This window comes from Solea solea, chromosome 7 (genome assembly GCF_958295425.1).
Source record: "Solea solea chromosome 7, fSolSol10.1, whole genome shotgun sequence".
Taxonomy (NCBI): Eukaryota; Metazoa; Chordata; class Actinopteri; order Pleuronectiformes; family Soleidae; genus Solea; species Solea solea.
The window spans coordinates 23,705,272-23,726,441 of NC_081140.1; the positions used below are offsets into that span (position 1 = coordinate 23,705,272).

A 21,170-nucleotide genomic window follows, 5' to 3' on the forward strand; every position below is an offset into this window, starting at 1 on the left:
TTATTACATTCTCATTCATCCTGTGGGCTGGATTGGACCCTCTGGTGGGCCGGTTCTGGCCAGCGGGCCGTACGTTTGACACCCCTGCTTTTAGAGTGTGCATGTACTGTGGGTGGAAGCCGGAGAAAACCCACCCACATGCAGAGTTGAGGCCCTCAGATGAACTGGGATTCTAACTGGTCACCTTCTTGCTGTGAGGCAACGATGCTAGCCACTGCGCTTCCCAAAATGAGGGAAAAGTTATGTTGGAATGATATGATATCACGGTCTCTTACTCATCCACTCTCGATGGTCTTAGAAACATCAACACCTTGATGTAGTTGTTGACTTGGATAAAAAAAAAAAATCTAAAGGCTTCATGAATAAAGATGAGACTTAACATGAACAGTGTTTCCTCATCAGGGCCATGTAGTCGAGTTCAGGAGAAGATCCATGTCAGCAGAACATTATGTATGCCGCCACAGGTCGGTGCAGTCCACTTAACTCGCGTGAATAATTCACCAGGCAATCTGCAACACTACGGCGTCTCCCCACACTCGGTGTGTGAGTAAATAGTTTGCTCCTGTGTCATCATTTATTTCCCTTTTTTGTTTCTAAAAAGAAAACAGCAGCCATCTTCAAACAATGTTGACACTAATCTTCCCTCAGGACTCTGTTGAAGCACAAAAGTGTTGGGTGTTTTCTTAATGCCGGCGAGAGTCAGCAGATCAAAAGGCTCAAGTCAGACTTAATTAAAAAAAATATAAATCATGTTTTTTCTTAAAGTAATTATTCTTATGTATAAAAGTGCAGCTAATTGATTCATTAAGAATCAGAGCAGTCGCTCGGGATATCCGCGTAGGATCAGAGGAGACAAAGGAAAGTAGAGCACGGGAATAAATACACCTTGAACAAACTACAAAGAGGATTTGAACGCAGAGAAATGCAACTGCACAGAACAGCTTTGGATCAGTGGTGCTTTTACTGCATATTAGTTTACATTTGCTGGTAGTATTTGTAAAATATAAACTCTACGCTGGCGCTCAGTACGTAATTGTACAGTGTCATCTGCTGGTCAGTAAAGGACATTTCACAGTCTTTATTGTAAGCCACAAACACATGTCCCCCTGAACCCAACGACGCATAACTCGTTTATTTATCGAGTATCAACAATCTCTTGAGACAAAAGTGTGACATAAAAAAAGCTTCATCAAATACGACATGTCCACAAAATGGCAAGTTAATTGTCACAGGAAACAAACACACTCTCCTTAAGGAGAAATATCCATGTAGGTAGCATAAAAAATACATAACAGAGGGCAAACAGTGTTGCATCCAAGCAGAAACAAGCCAAATGGATTCCAGAAGATTGAAAAATACTAAACAGCATCACAGGTAGGAAAGCATCTGTCAAGTTAGAAAAAAAAAACAGCCACTATGACTGACTAAAATCAGATGCCATGGAGAAAAGCACAAACATCTATTAAAAATTAGCAAAAACCGCGATGTGTACTGTTAGGGCTGGTTATAGATGAATAACGTTTGATACAGTGATAATATAATTTGGCATGGACTTTGATGCTGATTCCTGAATTATTGTTTTGCCAATTAATGCAAAAAAAAGATGCTGGTGTGATTAACTCCTCAGGAATTGAAGTTTAATGACGAACCTTTTTCCCCCCCAAAGTTTTATATTCAACCCTATGTACTGTAGAGCCCAGTTGACCTGTAAATAACCAATAAGAGACTTTCCCAGACCGAGATGTCAGTACGTTTGTTGCTGTTAAAAAAACAGAAAATGTGCATTTCTGCTTATTTTAAAATCATGGTTGCACTTCAGAATGTCCTTTGTCATACGTTGGGAATCATTGCCAAACAGTATATATCAGCTGATACATAGATATCAAGACATTTTTAAATGGCTAATATCGGCCCCTTTTTTGGACATGCGCTGATGTACTTGAAGGATTTTGGGAGTAAAGGGAACAGCAGCTCTGTGTCACCACTCTCTTTCTTAAAGCCAGTAATTCCAGTAACCAGTAGGTGGATTGAGCTCATTGGAGCTGCCTGTTCTCTAAATAAACGGTTGACGGCACACTGGTGAGTAGTAGGCGATTAGTAAACAGCCAGTGAGTCAGAAATGTCCACTTCTGACTGGAACATCAGGAAATCTGGGTCCTTGAGTAACCTTTGGACTCTGCTTTAACAGAGCCAGAACACAGGATGCCATCAGATACACCCCTCATCATCGTTAGCTGAAAATAAATACGGAGGCTTCTCCTTCAGCATTTAAAGTCTCCTTGAATGGCAGATCAAAAACATTTTTGTCGTTTCCTGCAGCGAGACGCAATCCTTTCAAACAGTGTGAAGCTTTAAAACGGTTTCTGAGACTCGATCATCGGGATGACACTCAGCACAGAGACTTTGGTCGGACCTTTGGGAAAAGCTGAATAAAAAACAAACAAAAGGAAAATTATTAAAAGTCCTGTTTCATGACAGACAATGTGGTAAGAAAAATGAAAAAAGTGACATTTTTATCTTACCCCAAAATAGTTGTTGGGAACTAATCCCTCCCTGCCACAGAGCGAGGCCCACCACCAAGCTGATCCTTCCGGTTTCTGCAGGATTGTGACCATGTCTCCCTCCCTGAAGCTCAGCTCATCAGGTGCCTGAGCCGGGTAGCTCCACAGAGCATACAGTACCCCGCTGTTCTCCAATCCCATAGCCTCCTCCACACCTGATATCACACAAAACACCTTCGTCAGGGATATAGACATGGTCAAAATAACCTGCCGAAGTTCACACTGAACAAGCACAGTTGTTGGGGTCAGTATTTCAGAAACTGCAGATCTACTTGCATTTTCACACAAAACCATACAGAGAATGGTCTATGGCAATTTTCTAAGCGAAAAATGCCTCACTGATGCAAGAGGTCAGAGGAGAACGGTTTCACAGGAAGCAGCAACTGTCAAATCGCAATATCTTGTGATTCATTCTTTTAGCAGTAAAGCACAATTCCAAGTATGTGTGTGTGTGTGTGGGTGGAGGTGCCTCACCCTTCAGGTAGCTCTCGCACTCCTCAAACCCAACAGCGTAGGGATCACACTTGTGTGAGGCGATAGCCCCGTCACTCTCCGTCATGGCCATGACTGCAGCGCCGTTCCTCACCAAAAACTCACACAGAGGGCGGTCATTACACGAGGCTGCGCAATGCAGGGGAGTCCTGTGGGCACAGAGGAACTAATTAAAAAAACCTGCAATGTTAGAGAGAGTGTTTAACAGCAGAAGTTGGATGTGTGGATTATCACTCATTTGGTTTTCAAAAAATGGTTTAGCCCTGTTTTCCAACTTTTACTGGAGGACCAGATTCCAGGTTTACAGAGATCTGCTAGGGTCTGTGTTACAAACACCCATTTCAGCTTTTTGGTTCACCCTACACAGGCAAATCCACACCCCAGTGAGAAGGATACTGGAGATCTGGATATTCTCGAATCCAGTTGGTGGTACGCTCTTGTTTTGGTCAAAAGAGACAAGAAGAGGGAAACCATGGAAACTTGGCTGAGGTTGTATGAGAGTGCACTAGTAACCACACATGTGAAACATGGTAAGTATGTACTCTACTGTATTTTTAAAAAAGTTTTTTACCAGCCGTGGCTGTCAGGTGAGCTGACATTGGCTCCGACGCGAACAAGGAAGTCCACAATGTTGTAATGCCCGCCGCAGACTGCGTTGTGAAGGGCAGTGATGCCTTCGTCGTTCGGTTGGCTTGGGTCGCTCATCTGTGGAAAAGGTTTTTACAGATTCATTCCAGTGAATCCAGAACAAGGGAGTTTTTTTTCTGACTCTTAGTTGGATTCATCCATTTTTGTTAATAGAACTGATGAACTTTAATTCACGTAAATATAAATATCAAAATATAACATCCTTTAATGCTTCAAGTCCAAGGTCAGGACTGGTGCAGCCAGTGACACCACTTTTATTTCAGACAAACTTTAGGATGAAGAAAAAAAATTAGATAAAGAGGGAAACAGTATTTTAAGAAAACGTTGTCAATTTGACAAATACCATGTACATTATTGATTTTCATGGTTATTCATCTTAAAGTCATACTTTTCGTGTTTAGTAAATTATATAGAATAAAAATGTGCATTTAATTATTGGTGATCTGTATCATTGTCAGTGGTATAGAGTATGTTTACACACACACACACACACCTCCTGAACTGCTCTTTGCACTGTGTCCAGCTCTCCAACCAAAGATCCGTCCAGCAGCAGAACCAGTGGGCTGAGCCGAGCTCGTTTCCCAGAGACTTTGCGCTCTCGAATGGACAGACGCAGAATGGAACGGTAGCTCTGAAGAGACAAAAAACCTGCTTAATTTCATAAAGTAAAACACCTGACCAAAGAGACTTGTTCCACCAGTTAAAACAAATGCATTATAATCTGTTAAATATTCATATTACCATGTAATGTAACATTTAAATGTCTCTAAAGGATAATCATACTTTTTTTTTTTAAAACATTATTACATAATCACAGGTCATTGTGCCATCAGTGTCTGCAAGCCATCTTACACTGAAATCAATGGGAATCATTGTGGATGTCTGGGGGATTGGTGCAGGAGGTGTAGCACTTTCCTCTCCATCTGAGGAGCTGCTGGTCTCGCTACCTTGCTCCCCCTTGTGGCGGCGGCCCTTCCTGCGAAAAAGCTTGTCGATGAGATTTTTGTACTGGTTCGGCTGATAATGCGAAGCCCTCTTCAGGGGCTGTGACTGGTCCACTGAGCCACGTCTCTTTAGCGCCCGCGGGATTTCTGCCCGGATACGTAGCAGCTCCTCCATGTCAGGGATGACCTCGATCTGGGCCTCATGGGCCACCACTGGCTGCAGCCTGGTGGGGCTCAGGGGTCGGGGTGCAGGGGCCGGAACTTGCTCGACTGCTGGCATGTTGGGATTCTCCGAAATCACTGGTAAGTGATGCACTAAGTCCAGCCTTTCTAACTCTGCATCTATATCTGCTGGCTTCAGCACTGCAAATATGAATAGCACAGCCCGTTAGCATGTCAAAGTTAGCTGAACAAAGATCCTATGGATGTACAGTAGTAAGGCTGTCACTTTTCTGTGGAAGGGCTTAAAAATGTAATTTAAAATATACAGACTAGAAACACATCAGACTGTTTGTAAGTCCAGTTCTGCCTGCCTCCACATTTGCTCATCAGAAGAAGACAACAGTAATGTTTTTCTACTTTTGCTGTGACCATGGTGGAAGAAAATCTGGTTCCATAAAGGGCGAAGTAACAAACAAATCTACCGACTCTTTCGGTCTCGAGCTGGCCCTTCTGATTTTAGGCTGATTCAAACAGATTATCTGGATCCCTGGAATCTCCTCCCTCAAATCGTTTGATTAAACACCAAATATGCGGTCCTGTTTCTTGACTTGATTGTGTAATCTGTGCTTTCTCAGGATTAAATCATTGACAATAGGTTACGTAGTTCGTTTAGTCTGTGGTCTCTCACATTTTTAAAATCAAGACAGATTTGAAAGTCCTCTAGTGTGGCTCTGTAGTGTCTTTGATGGTACAGCATGTCACATAATACTCATTCAAACATGACTTTTGGAAAAAGTGACAGCCTTGGGGTTTAGTGTTAGTGTGCAGATGTCAACTGTGTTTTACCATCACTGTATATTGCTGGCTGTCTCAGCTCCGGCGGCGGGTGCTGAGGCGGGAATACAGGATGGTGGAAGAATTCCCTTGGGCCGGGTCCAGATGTTTGGTACGGCGACATGTCCCCTTCTCCTCCCATAATTCTCGGGTGGGTTGTTGACATCACTCTCCAATGGGGATTTTGGAGACGCATGATAACCGAGAGAGGGATGGGCTTGCGCTTACGGGTCTCAGTAGATGTTGGAGGTATAGAAATACGGGAGATGATGGGCTGAGGGTGGTAAGGGGAGTGAACTGGGGACGAAACATCTGGAGGTACTGTTATACGAGTGTTACGTGCAAGAGAACCATGGCTGTACTGGAGGGATGGAGAGCGAGGATCCTGGAAAGGACAGAAACGGGTATAAATTCTTGTTAATCCAAGTCATGTTGGATGTTTGGATATTGGATATTTCCTCATCACTTCCATTAACATTTGACTGATCAAAGTATGTATGGTAGGAACTGACAGCCAAAGAAAAAAAAGTAACACTTGACTTCTGTTAGCAGGTGTTAAGAGTCATATTGCAATGGGATTACGGTATTATGTCTGCTGGATGTGAAACTCGAAGTTTCTCCCGATTAACACCACCCACCTTTTTAGGGCTTGGGGCTGGAGGAGGGCCATCAAGGTTGGATTCTCTCCAGCTGCTGTTTGGCACAGATGGCCGCAGCCACTCTGTCTCTGAAATGAAAAATTGTGAAGAGTGATCAGTGACCTACTCTGCAAGACTTCACTGACACTATAAAAGTTGAGAAATTAGCACAGGAGGTAGCAGAAATCAACCAACTGTCATAGGTGTGGTGAGGTTTCCTCTCATAAGACATGTCAAGATCTGTCTCGTTCCACTTGCTAGGAATCTTTTGCCGCTGCACACCCTCATCTGAGAGAGAGAGAAAATAAAAGCACAACAAAAACAAAAACTTGAGTAGGTAATCACTTTAAAAAAAAATTCAAAGATTCAAATCCTTTAGGGTGGACTGACTGGGTGACACGTGGCCTTTTTCTATTTGGCATTATTCTGTCAGGAATACTCTTGTCATAATTAAACCATGGAAATTCAGACTTGGCACTTGTGTATATGCTCTACAAATGCTCCCTGGATTGGCCAAGCAGCATGCTAAGCCAAACAGGGAACACAACGCAGGAAACCTTTGATTTGGTTTTTGAATAAAGTTTCAAACTTTTGTTCCTGATGAAATCTGATTATAATTAAAGTTAACTTATTACCAATATAGTGTTGTTTCTTTGGCCCACGACTATCAACATAGTATATTGATGCTGGATCAGTACAGCCACTTACCAGGTTGCCGGAAACCAAAATTGCGTGGGAGTGTCTGCGACCCTGGCCGATTGAAAGACAGTGGGGAGGGGCTTCTGTCCGGACGAGGTGACCTGCGGCCCATGGTGCTGCTGTCGTAAGGGCTCAGCAGGTTGGAGGAGTGGAATGCAGTAGCGCGAGACGATGATGAATCAAGAGGAACAACTGTGGGGCTCGCCAAAGGGCTTTTATCAGCATAACTGATTGAACCTTGTGGGCTCCTGTCATATCGATTAGGGGAAGCACGCCTTGGGGAAGTCCGTCCTGGGGACAAATGCCTTGGGGAAGATCGCTGTGGGGACCCACGTCTTCTGGTCAGTGGTGACTGTTTGGGGCTCTGCTGGCCGTAAGAGTAACTCTCAGATCCAGTTTGAGGAACTGAAGATCGTCCCTCTCTGAGGGGTGAGACTGGACTGGTGGTGAAGACGGGGGAGGACAAGCTGTTTTTGTTGCTGTAGATGACCGAGTCCCCAGGATAGAAAAATGATGACGTCTGGGAGGAAGGCATAGAGCTCGAGCTGCCATTACTGCTGGAACTTGACTCTCTTGATCTGATGTCACTGGACTGCAGAAAAAAAAATTATAAATCTTGAAAGACATTACAAGGAAGCACCACTGACACCACACAATTCTACTAGACACTAAAATATGAGCACACTTATCATGTATACACACATTTTTCATGTATACCAGCCTAACAAAATAATGGATATTTTATGTTGGTTAAAATAACAAATTGTGTGGGTGGTATTGTGGTTAGCACTCTAACTCTCACAGACTTCATGAAAAGCCTCATGCAGAAGTGAGGCTTAACAAAAATTGTGTGAATGTTGGTCATGTGATAGACTGGTGACTTGATCAGGGTGTACAGCACCTCTTGTCTTGTATCAGCTGGGACTGGTGACCCTCAAAGAATTGAAACAATGACCAATCGAAACGTCCTCAGCCAGGACAGTAGGAGATACTTAAGAAAGAATCCCACACATGTACAGTTCATGAACCCATTTACATGCATGCACACCTAAGGGTTTAATTGCAGAGACTGAATATTGTACCTGTAAGGATATTTGTATTTGTGTAATAACATCAAATACACCATATTTAATTCCTGCCGCCAATGATCTGGCATTCCAAATCATTGGTACTTTTCCCACTATACAGTTGTAGCACAGCACGGCTCTATAAGTTTGGTTCATTTTCCATTACTATAGTACCTTCTCAATGTGGGCGGAGTCATAGCACAGCTACACACAAAAATGACACCAGGCTCCTCTGTACAATACTGAGATTTTAGAAATTACCTTGCTAAATACTGGACATTAACGTATGTTTTCAAGATTTATTTTATGTCTTCTTAACTGATCTACAGTTCGGCATCTTGTGTCGGATGGCGTGCTCATGACTGTTCTAGTGAAGACACTCTCTGCCAATCAGTGGCCGGCGGTTTGTTGATGTCACATTTAAGTATGGCTCAGCTCGTCTGGAACCTCGCCAGAGCAGGTACTAAAAAAATACCAGGTACTATAGCTAATGGAAAAGCAAAAAGAGCCATGCTGAATAACTCCTACAGTGCTGTGCAAAAGTCTTACAAACAACTAACTAAGAAAATATTCATTAATTGCAGCCCTACTACAAACTAAATTAAGATCTGTAATTATGTATGTGTGTGAGTGAGTGTGTGTGTGTACCTGGGAAACAGACTGGGTGGCGTTGTTGTTGTTGGATGAGGCCTCCTTCAGCATGGAGTTAAACTCTCTGGATAACTCATCCGCTGTAGCCAGTGACGCATTAAGGTCATCATTTATGGACTGGACTAAATTTAAAGCAGAGAGGCCCAAAAAGAACAATTAGTAAAAACATATAACTCTGGTGTGAACAAACAAACAAAGACACTGAGGCAAATCAAGATAAACTCACACAGCATGCTGCTGCCAAAGCTCGTCTGAGAACTCATGGCTGTGAGGTAGCAGCGCTCTGCTCCTGAAAAATAAAAAATAAAAAGCTTTTAGGAGGAAAAAAAAGTCTCACACCACTTTCAGCTAATAAACATTTGTATGAACAAGCTCTGCTCTCTGGTTCCTCCCTTTCTATCTGACTAAGACTGACTCTGCAGCCGTGATTCTCTCTCTCTCATTGCTGCAGGCATCATGCTCTTTCTCCACCTCAGGCACTTTAACAGTGAACAAATAGTTTGTCAACACATGACCCCGACGTCTTTCATGTTTTAACAAGCCACAATTTCCTCATACCTTTCGACACTTTTAGGCCTAGAGTTTAGCAGCCCATATCTCAGCCCATAATAAACCCCCGTGTAGGAGAAGTGGCAGCAGTGCTGAGTCAACCTCGCCATCTGCATGAGAAACCAGGTGTTCCAGTTTGCATCACGTATGGTGGGTCTGCTGCAGCTAAGCCAGTTTCTGGCAGACCGGCGCGATGAAACTCCAGTGGGTGAAGGATCACACTCACACTCCAGACGGCACGTCAGATGACTCATTACAGTTGAAAACTAATGTGCTGAAGCCAAAAGAGTCATCAAGGGCCTTATAGTCACAACTGTAAAATATTCGTGTTGTGACATCGACGCATGACAATCCGGAACGTCATTTTTGGATTTCTGCTCATTCACAAATCTTTGGTCGGTAAACAGTCAGTCTCTGTTTGTGGAAAACGAGGAATCTGCTGTGCAACATTGAACTGTGAACTATTTAAAACAAAACTACTATCGGCTACTGTTAAACTGAACTAAATTAGCAATACAGCCACAATTAGTTTAATGTCCACTCCGTGTACATGTTTTACTTGTAAAATCACAAGTTTTAACCTTCATTTGTTCACCTGTGAAAAATATCTCCACATCTGTTTTCTTCCGGGACATTTATTTTTTTTTTTTTTAACAATTTTTATTGACCTATTCTTTATATCCATTCCGATTGATCACTCACTTCACAGCTGCTTTCAAATCGTCTCCATTTACTTCCCATTGCAACTTATGCACCCGTTTCTGGTTCATATGTGGTTGTTATTTGTATTTTTTTATGAAGTTAAAAGTTCTTTGAATGAAAAAGGTATTCATTGTTTCTTCAATTTCAATGGATACTAATTAATGAAGCTGGAGGGTGAAGCAATTTCCATTAAAAGGTGATTTATGTAAAAAATATTTTCACCAATGACCTCCAGTGTTTAAAACACCGCACTCCTAATTCAAAACAATGCAGCAACATGGTTGGAATGACAGCTATGCAGTCTATGTTCATTGAAAGCATTGTCCAAGTGTGTCTGCTTTAGCTGCTCATGGAATGTGAGGAAACCACATGGCGACAACAGACCGTAAATACACTCTACACTATACGTTAAATATCTACTGAAAGAAGTAAGAGTAAGAGAATGGGAAAGAGTAATGGGAGCTCTGTTTTGTTTCCCTGTCTTCATCAACTTTCATTTCCACTTTTTTCCTCCTCTGGTTGAGATGTTTCAGAGAGGGGTGAGTGAGGCTTTTTAGGATAGACAACGTTTAGCATTTCTGAAGCTTACAAGCTGCATTATTGGCTGGTTGGCAGTGTGTGGTGCTGGCACAACAGACCAAAACAAAACTAAATTTGAAGCCAGTAAAATAATAAAAAAAAAAAACATTGTGACATTTTGATGATTTTTATCAACACCTTGTAGATAAAGAGACAGGAGTAGCGAGTTCCAACCCCAGCTCGTCATTAAACCCTAAACGGTACAATTGTTGTGTTTACGCCTCCAAAAACTAGACCACTGTCAGTGAACATCCAGACCATTCACTGGATAAACAGGGGGTTGAACATTAGCCAGGGACAAGAGGAAAACATGTGTTATATAAGGTCATCAGACCGAGGCAGACTCATAATAACTGTTCTCCACTGTTCGCAGGGAGTCGTCATGTCTCAGTCAGGCCTGATGACAGGCTCACATTCCTCACCGCTCCTCCCTGTGAGGCATTCAACTCTCACACAGCCTGGGCCGCTTATCTCCATCAAGAGCAGCTCACACATGAAGAGATTACACTCTCACTGACTCTCAAAGGTCAGGCTGATGCCTCACTCACTCACGCAATTCTCTTTCCACAGAAGTTCAATGTATTGTCAACGCGACGGGTGAGATCAGATAAGCGATAATCCTGACACCAAGAATTGATATTTTAAATTTAAAAGACAATGGCGCTCTAATTTGGCAATTCAACTCAGCGGCGTCACTGCTTAATGAGTCCTGGCAGTAACTCTTATCACGGGAACGAGGCTTAATGTCACGCTATATATCAGTGCTGTTAATTTGCATATGTTGCAGCCTCTTTGCTTTTTCCAACAAACAAAAGGGAAACCGATTTATCCAGCCACCTTGCACATTGTGAATCTTTGCTTTTGGTATCACCAGCATTCCATAATTGAGATCAAACCCAAGGGCATTAAATCAGATGAATGTTGCGCTCTTTAAATGCACATACAGATGATATAAACGTCTTTATTTGCTTTTCTTATCAGCTCATTTTACTACTGTAGTAGTAAAATAAAACTAAGGTGACCTAGTTTCCTATGGACTAAACTTGAAGGTCTCAGGGTGCAAACAGTACAGAATATATAGGTGAAAGCCCATAATATTTTATGTGTTTTATATTTAGGGCATTTTTCTTCCAGAACATTAATCATCTGAAGTTTTAAGGAGGACTGACAGCTTGTGGTCAGCGCTGTGGTTCTGCCCTCAGGCTTCCTGACCCGCGGCTGCGCTTAGGTCACTTTCTCAAGCGGAGTTTCCTGGAAAACCTCACCATCATTTTCTTTCCAGTTTCTCATCCAGCACTGAGATTACAACGTCAGCTGCTGTGGCCCTTTTTAAAATTAGCTCTCGTTGGTGGTAAAATCAAAATGAGTGCTCCAGAGATGAAAACATGACATTGTCACACAAAAAAAAAAAAAACCTGGCAAGTAAGAATCTTAGTTAACAGACACTTTGAAAAAGCAGGGAGAGCCTGTGGGAAGCAGAGGGAAGATTTAAGGATTAAAAAAAAAAATAATCATTAGCTTTGCAGAATGCCAGGGTGTGTCTGACCAACACTACAAGCAGCTCTTTCTTCTTTCCTGTTCCTTTTCACCGATAATGCTGGTAACTGATTCACTTGTTTGTGCTGAATTCTTTATTCCATTAATTTCCTCCCTCTCCTGTTTCACAATTGTGGCCTCCTCTTTCATATCCTTCCCTCAGCTCTCCGTCTTTGTCTAAGTTGCACTCTTGGCAAAGGAACTTGGCCGAGGAAAAAGAAATTCCTGGGACTGAACAACTTTGTAGGTCACTTTTTGTTTAGCTTTGACGTGGAGACCGACAGTGCACGTCTGGCAACGTGTCCTCATGCAAACACCGGTGAATCAGCACGTCCTTTCAATCGCTTACCTTTAAAAAATAAATACAGCGTAAACACGAAATGAGGGCAATTTCATTGCGGACAAAGATAACGTTGGAGTGCAATGTTTACATTGGCTTTGGACTATCTGAACTATTCCTGGATTCCGAGCAGAGTTTGGCTAATTTTGCAACTGCAAGTGGGAGTTGTTGTGTAAAACATCAGGAATCTGTGTCACAAAATAAAAATGCATCTCCACAAGGAATCCATGCACTTACAATCACTTGACCTTGACCTCACGTGACAGAGGTAATTACAGAGTGATGTTGCAAGGTTTTTAACTAGTTCCCTTTTGCTTATTTGACCTTTTAACCCCCGCACTGTGCTCGTACTGTGCCTGCAGGCTTGAAAATACCTCAGCGTTGCTTTTCAGTAGCCTTGAGTTGAGTTTTTTGGGTCTGTGTAATGTCAAGAATTTACATTCAACTTGACTTTTTTTTTTTTTTTAGAACCAGTGGAGTCGCCCCCTGATGGCCATTTAACAGATTGCAAGTTTGAGACACTTCCACAATGGTCTTTCTTTGTAGAGCAGAGACTATGTTTGTGTTTTATGGAAAAATAACTTTGCCACCACATTCAATCTTCCTGCTCTAATGACACTACCTAAGCAATGACTTTCATTTGACTTGACCAAAAACTGACATGAAATAACAAGCCGTCCTTTTCTCAGCTTTCACAAGTCTGACTTGACTCCAGAGTGACGAGTTCCTCGCTGACATATGACCTTCCACAAATAGCTCACAGAAACAGTCATGTCCCCGACTTCCAGTATTTCATCAACTCTGAGCTTCTGATACTGAAACTCCACCCAGAGCCGCACCTTACAAAATACTTGCTGTTCATCCTTTTCTATATACAAACATGCACGTAGCATTTTCTATTCACGGCAGTGACTGCTGCTGCCAAAGAAAACAGACCCAAGCCGAGGATGACAGGTCGACTCTGCAGACAATGAGAATGGGGATCAGGAACATGACTGAGACTACAATAAATCAATTCATGATTACAATATACGGTGCCTTAATGTATCTTTCTGTCAGTTATGGCTTTCTCTGACTTTGGTAGCTCCCTCTTGACTTCTAGAACACTTTTCTCCACAGCTTGTGACTCAGGAATCTCTCGGTGCGACACAACATATCCCACATTTCTGCAGCAGACATGTTGCATGTCGCTCCGTCCACTGCCTGCGGTGTGTCGTGCCCACGCTGAGGTTACACAGGTTGTTCTGTCCCAGTCATGACAAACGCTTAATGTCTGTATGCTCGCATGTTGGTACACGCATGCATTTAATCACCAAGAGGAAAGTTGAATTGCAGGTGACACTTTAACGACTTTGTTATAAATGAAGTTGACAAAACGCAGCCCAACTGGTTTCGAGTCGGACTCAGAGCAGAACACACACACGTTCCTCTAAATACACAATGACCGTTTGTAAGCGCACAACCCCTGTTCATTTCCAGTGATGTAATGTTTCTTTCTTTCTTGTAACTGAGATTTTAATGTGCATTAATTGCTCTTACACGGTCACTTGCGCACTATTCTTTGCTTGCTCTGATTCTTTATCATCTTTTTTTTTTTTTTTTTTACTCTAAAGCATTTAAGATTAGGGTTATAACAATTACTAGTGTTCAACAAGTTTGTACTTTTGTTGTTTGAGCTTCTTAAATGTGAATTATTTCTGGTTTCTGACTTGAGGATATGGTCATTTTGAGTTTGGAAAACACCAATCATTTCCTAACATTTTTTTTGGACCAAACAAGTAATATAGATAGATAGATACTTTATTCATCTCACAGAGAAATTCACAGTTCAGCAGCTCCAGAATATGTTACACGATAGAAACATAAGAGGCATGCAGGTCTATGTACAGTCTAAATATAAACTGAAACATATGTATAAAAAGGAAAAAAGCAAAAATTATATAAAAAATATAAAGGAAATGAAAGTGATCATTAGTTGCCTTAGTGGATAAAATGTACCACACAAATGAAACTGCCTCATAATACTGCATGGCCAACATCACACAATAATAACACATATGTTATCAGGAAAACACACTTCAATCTTGATAATAGTATTTTTACAACATCAATAAATCCCAATGGTTCTTCTCATTGGTTGCAACATAATATACAATGATAAGCCACAGCATTAAAGGTCCAGTGTGTAACATTTGGGAGGGTTTGTTTGTACGTGTATAAGCCTTTTATATGTACTTTACTAAAGGGCCTCATGTTGCACTTCGCAATGAAACAGAAGCTTATGATGAATAAGAACAAACAATTTTATATTTTTTGGTATGCGAAGGCCACCATAGTTCTGACGCACTTGCGAAACAAAGGGCTGAGTCCACAGTTTGTTAAACTGTGTAGTCTCACCATTGGACGGCACCAGTTCTTGTGGCTGTATATAAACATGTATACATTTATTACTGTACGTACACATTGCGGCTTGAGCAAAACGAGATAACATTACGTTAAAGTTCATAGACAGACAAAGTTACCAAAAGAACAATATTGTTCATCCGTTTCTTTATCCACTTGCAAATATTCCTTGTAAGAATGAATGAAATGAAGAGTTTATTGAAAAAGTGCATTCACAAGTTCAATATACACCGATCAGCTGCAGCTATTGGTTATTTTCATAACTGATTCATCTGTAGATTAAAGTTATTTGGTCCATAAAATGTAAGTCACCAAAACTATTATTGTTCTTTGTTGTATGGAGCAAAGTAGTCAGATATTCATATTTAACTTGTTTTCATTATTGTTTACTTAATAAAGCGTCAATGACTTGATGGATCAGTCCTAATATTGGAAACAAATGATTCGTCTTAATGTCTTAATCGGTGTATGGTGATGAAGTTGTTATGAAAAGGTGTGTGTGTGTCTGCAGACTGTGTGGAAACACGCCAGAAGAACCAGGCACTGAATGGTAACATCTGATTTCCATTAGCTCGAGACACAGAACTGAACTCCTCCTCGTTCACAGCGAACGAGAGGAAAAACCGAGGAAAGACGAAACTAAAACACGCGTCTTTAAAAACACAAAACCTGCAGCCGAACATGGTCAGAGAGACACCAGGACAACCGCGACTGTTAAACATTACATTACAAACACGCATTTTGTCACGAATGTTCACCACACACACACACACAGCAGATGGAGGTCTACAGGGAGAGCGGTTTCTTACCTCAGTAGAAACAAACAAAAAAAGTCCTGTTTTTATTCTCTGGAGAAACAAAAGTGAGTCGTGTTCAAATGTGCTTCTCTTCCTGTCTTTGGCTGCTCTGATTCTGAGGCTGTGTGTGTGTGTGTGTGTGTCTCCTCCTGCAGAGGAGGCTCCAGACATTTAGTCATAGTGACTGTGGCTCACAGTCAGTCAGTCTGTCAGTGAGTCCAGCTGCTGCTCCGCCTCTCTGTGCTGCTGCTGTAACCTGAGACAGGTGAGTCCAACACAGCTGCTCCAGGTGAAAGACGCTCCATGAAGGAAGGAAGGAAGTAAAGTCCTGGCCACATTGTACTGTTATTAAAATACTCTGATGAAACCAAAACATGAGTCACAAAGACCTTGTTACTTTATCTCTTGTTGTAGGACTAACATGAACGTCAGACCCGGTATGAGTGCATGTATCATTTTCTTTTACTTAATATTGGCATAGATATACCGAGTATTCATATAAAGACAGTTTTATCATATAAAACATTAAAGTAGAAAAAAAAAAAAAAGGCCTCGAGAAGTTCTTACTTTATTAAAACTGTTTTCTTTCCTTCTTTATTTGATTGTCTTATTTTTAACATATTCAAAATAAAATAGAAAAATTATAAACAGGTATGTTATCCTGGTAAAAACAAAGATGCTCATGCTGAACTTTACAGCGACCTTTAACACCAAAGAGTGACAAAATAAATGTTTAAATAGATTCAAACACTGTAAACTTAAACGCATAAAAACAAATTAAAAATCTAAATGATACAAAACTTAATTCCTTCTCAAATATTTAAATCTAAACGTCTAAAAGTGTCCATGACAATGTGACAATGTTGGATTTGTTCTCAGGGTCTCCCTACAGTTTGTTAATGGTCAGAAAAAGTCACAGTAATGTCCAGTGCATTTGTTGACATGACAACAATACCAGTGAGTGAACTCTGAAGTAGAGCTGCAAGGGTTAATTTCTATCATTTTACACAGGCTCGAGCGGTCAGGTGATGCGTTTCAGTGATTAGCGCAAGAAAGATATGAAAGCGGATGCTGAGGAGGCACCGACACACCAGGCTTTTTGATTGACTTTCTGAAGCACAGCAGGAACTTGAGGTATGAAGTGTCCAACACTTAAATCATGTGCAAGCTGTCATGTGTAAATGGCACGAAGACTGGCTCGCGCGTAAAGTGATAATACAGGACCTCCACAAGATCACAACATTCCTCTGGCCAGAATTTAACCAGGTGAGAATGTTGTCACACTCAGACAGGAAGGCCTTATGTGCTCATGCCCGCACTCTTCTGCAAGCCATGGCTGCAGGTGCACCAGATGTGGAGAGTCGAGACCAAGAGCTCTCCGGGTCAAACCAACTCCTCCTAGGCCTAGAGTGCCTAAATGTTACGATGTTAACAGAAGACTTATTTTATTTCTTTGTTCCAACTTCCAAGTGGCCTATGTGCAGTAAATGTATAAATGACTCATTCTTGACAAGAGCTGTGTGTGCGCACATTTGAATCATGGCGGGCTGTCAATCAAAATGTACTTGTCGAGCTTGGGCCTAACTTGAGATCCAATTAAAGCTCTAATACAAAGATTTTACTTAATATCAACCTGATTTATAAGCTCATTCTATGCACATTGTTTGAATCACTTGATTCATGAACGACATGACTTCATTGACACAGCCTGACAAACAGCAAGCTCATACAGGTCTCAAACCCAATCCAATGATGCCCACTGCTCACACAGTGGGCATCATTGGAATGCATGATTTCATATTTAACCGTTTTGCATGTCTTCCGTGTGCGTGGGTTTTTTCCGGGTTCCTTCAACAGTTCAAGTACATGCAATATGAGGATCAGATAAATTGGACACTCTAAATTGACCGTAGGAGTGAGAGTGAAAGCTGAGAAGTTGCACGCCAAAGCCAATGTGTGTTTATTACAGTCATTTGTTGAGTTGGAAAAACTCCTGTAAATAAGTTTAAATTTTTTGGCGTGTTTGCTGTTGCTCATTGACACCATTTTTTGTTTTACTTCTCCCCACAGGGTGGGAGTGAAGTATCGTTTTTGGTGGCTGTATGTGTATCCGCACTTGCCAACATGACCAACAGAGGGCGCCATAGGCTTGTTGCATGAATGAGGTGAAGTCTGCCATCTGATTGCTTTGTTTTAAATATGTTTCATACGCCTCAAATGTTAAATTGAACATGCAAACTCTGGTGTTCATGTGCAACTAGTGTTTTTTTTTCTAAATAAAACAATTTGGTTTCCTTTATAAATTGTCAATACACTATTTTAACATGCAATAAATTGTAAAACTGCCAGATATTGAAAGTTATTCTGAAAAAACAAAAAACAAAAGGGCAAAAGCACTTCACTCACAGAACATTTGGTCTATTTTACAGTTGAAAGAAGCAATAAATAATAATTTTGAGGCTTAGGTGTTAAAGGGTTAATGTATTTAAGTCTGATTAAAAAGTGGGTTTCATGTTTCACCATTTATTTTGTCATCGTTTTTGATGAGTTTGTTGCCCCCAAACACAGCATGACACTATAACAGGAGTCAAATGTTGCTACAGTAAAACACAGTCACTTTGTTATAACCTGGTTCAGTTCATATTAATCTCACAAAAGCGTATTGAACTTGTCTGTCTCTGCTGAGGTTGATTAATGCCTCCTTATATGGAGGCCTCAGGAATCACACACACACACCGGTGTGATGATGTTGGGAGATACTCTAAGTAAAGTGGGTCAGATTTGTGACCAAACCAGTGTGAGAATATAATACCATCTAGTGGTGAGTGAGAGGAAGAGAGCAGATTTGTTTGTTTTTTTACTTCCAACAAAAGTCCCTTGTTACTTCTCCACTGTTCAAAGAAACAAATCCAGTTGGAAATGACGACATGAAACAATCCAGGATTGAAAAACACTGCCATAGAAAGTACAACACAAAATAAAAACACTTGGACATGTACTCCAAAAACAGGCAGAAACTTAGAAAATAAAAGTCCAGGACTGACCATTTTTTTATACATATATAAAATAGTTCAAAGTGTAAATGTGAGAATTTGTTTGTGTCATTTTAGAGTTCCTATTTTGTAATAAACTCAAACAATTCAAATGCAATTTATTAGTCTTTTATTCCTTGAAACTATTATTGCCCAAAACACACAGTAATATCAAAGAACTGCCAGATATTGAAGGTTTACAGCCATGGAATCAAAATAAATCCAGGAGGCCTGATTATAATTATGGTCAAAGGGTTTCAAAACATATTCCACCAAAATCTAGACACTTTGAAAGAAAACTAACTGTCTCCACAAGCAAATTCCACCACTTAACTATGACCAGGCCTCAGGGGAAAAACCTGATCACCACATTATTAATATAGAACCTCCCTCTTCCCAACTCCCAAGAAACAACCAGAAACAACCCATGCTAAAAGCATATAAAACAAGTATAGCAAAAACAAGCACAAAATGTCTGTGAGTGCTTCTAGGAGGTCCACTCACTGCAACTGAGGATGATCAGGCCACTTATACCTTGAACTTCCTGTGCAGGACCAATCAGCTTCCAGGATCCTCAAGCACGCACACCTGCAACCCATCTCACACTCACATGCCGTGTGTGACACTTTTATTCTGCTGTGGCTGTGACGCCCCCTGCTGGTGGTACTAAAACTTCATTGTGAGGAATGAAAAAGAAAGAAAAGAAAGGAACTGGAAGAAATAAGGAGAGAGAGAGAGACGGGATAGAAAGAACAGCAAGTGGTGACTAAACGAAATATGGAGAGAGAGAGAAGGGACGGTAAAAAGGAAAACAATAAAGGACAGAAGAAGGAAAGAAAACCAGGATGAAAGGAGGACAGACATTAAAGAAGGGATGTAGGGAAGAAAGAAAAAGGGAATGGAAAGAAAGAAGGGACAGAAATTAAAAAGAAAGGATGAAGGAAGGAAGGGGAAAAGGAAAGCAATAAAAGGTGGAAAGAGGGGATGAAAGAAGAAGAGACAGAACCAACAAAAAGTGAAAGGAAAGAAAGAAGGAATGGACAAAAAAACTACTCACACAGGGAAACCAAATGCATGTGGTTTTTGTGATATTTGAATTTAATGGCAGTATAAATTTCGATTTGATATTTAATTTTTGTTTTATGGAATACTGCTGTGGTGAACTCAGGGAAACATGTGTTACTTAACTTAACTTAAAATAATCCTGCTGTTGCTTGTGAATCTTAGATTAAATCTTGTCTCAGTCAGGTTTGGATCTACCAGGTGCTTCTCATCACTGTAATCAAGACTGCTGCATTTTCTTTCTCTGCTCATCAGACCAAACTCTCTCTGCTCAGTGGTGCGTTTAAGCCCTTTTTTTGGCCCAAGAATTACATTTTTTTTTGGTTTTCCATGTTTGGTCGTCTCTGACTCTCCTGTTCACCGTCATCAGGATTAAATTCCTGTCAACGAATATTCCTTATTAATCCTTTTTGGTTAGTCCCTTTACGGTTTTACTCACCCAACAAACACTGTCATTGATCATTTGTTTTTCATTTCTTTTGTCACGGTCACATGCAACATCTGTGGAACAGCTGGGGAAATATTTAAACTGGTACTAAAACCCACTGTTAGATGTGGATAAATGACACAATTAAATGAAACATGGCATAATAATGTCAGCAATGTTACTTCAGATTACACAAAACAAGATAACGTTCCCCTGAAGCTCTAAACATAACGTGTCAACGGTTATTTCATGTAAAAAACTGTCGGATAAACATGCGCAGGAAGAATGTGGTGATGTTTTTGTTTAATGTATGTTATATAATCTCCTTTCTATCTTTAAGTGATAAGTGATTCTATAAGTGATACCTTGGTAATAACAAAGGGAGGATGTGTGCACTTATATTGATGATAATTATTATGGTTAGCTATAGCAATTCTGATTAACAAGCTATTATTTCTGGAAATAACATGGTATCAGTGCATTATAATCTCCTTTTTAACACATTATTACAATTGTTAATATGAAAATAGAAATTTCATTCGAAATAAGGGATGGGATTTTCCATAATATTACCTCCCTATTTCAATTTTCTTACCTCAATGGGAAGCTTCACATGCAAATATAAAGCTCTGCATATAAGCTTGCATTTGAAACTTTAATCAAGACATTGATTAATTAATGTGTTATACAAATAGGTTGATCGGTCATTCCGCACGTTATCAGCAGAGGGCGCCAAATCATGTCTAAATTCGAAAAAGATCTGATCAGATGTTAAAATGGAGGAAAGGCCACAGATTGTTGTGGATTCAAGCGCATGGAAATTTTTTCTGTAGCACTTCATAACACGATCAGGATTGCAGATCATAAATTTGCCTTTTCAAAGCAGAAGCAAGAGGCAGTAAAAGCCAGCAGTGCAAACCAGTCCGTAATTAATCACACATTGTTTCTTGACCCCGTTTTTACGATTTCAAAAAACGGCTGCCAGTTTTCTGCACGAGACCAGATAGTTCGTTTTGCCTTGAGCTCAAAGAAAAACAAACACCAGTT

At 40.7% G+C, this 21,170-nt stretch overlaps 1 protein-coding gene across 1 annotated transcript; it reads right to left on the reverse strand.

The window, feature by feature from the left end:
* Positions 1-942: 942 nt before the first annotated feature.
* On the reverse strand, positions 943-15,788 carry ppp1r13l (protein phosphatase 1, regulatory subunit 13 like). The gene is made up of 13 exons (XM_058634409.1): positions 15,615-15,788; positions 8,923-8,985; positions 8,694-8,818; positions 6,988-7,570; positions 6,475-6,567; positions 6,280-6,368; positions 5,654-6,026; positions 4,554-5,008; positions 4,195-4,332; positions 3,625-3,758; positions 3,036-3,202; positions 2,523-2,716; positions 943-2,425 (listed from the first exon to the last, which is right to left on the reverse strand). The coding sequence occupies exons 2-13, from the start codon at positions 8,957-8,959 to the stop codon at positions 2,390-2,392; spliced, it is 2,424 nt and encodes an 807-aa protein (XP_058490392.1). The 5' UTR covers positions 8,960-8,985; positions 15,615-15,788; the 3' UTR covers positions 943-2,389.
* Positions 15,789-21,170: the final 5,382 nt, after the last annotated feature.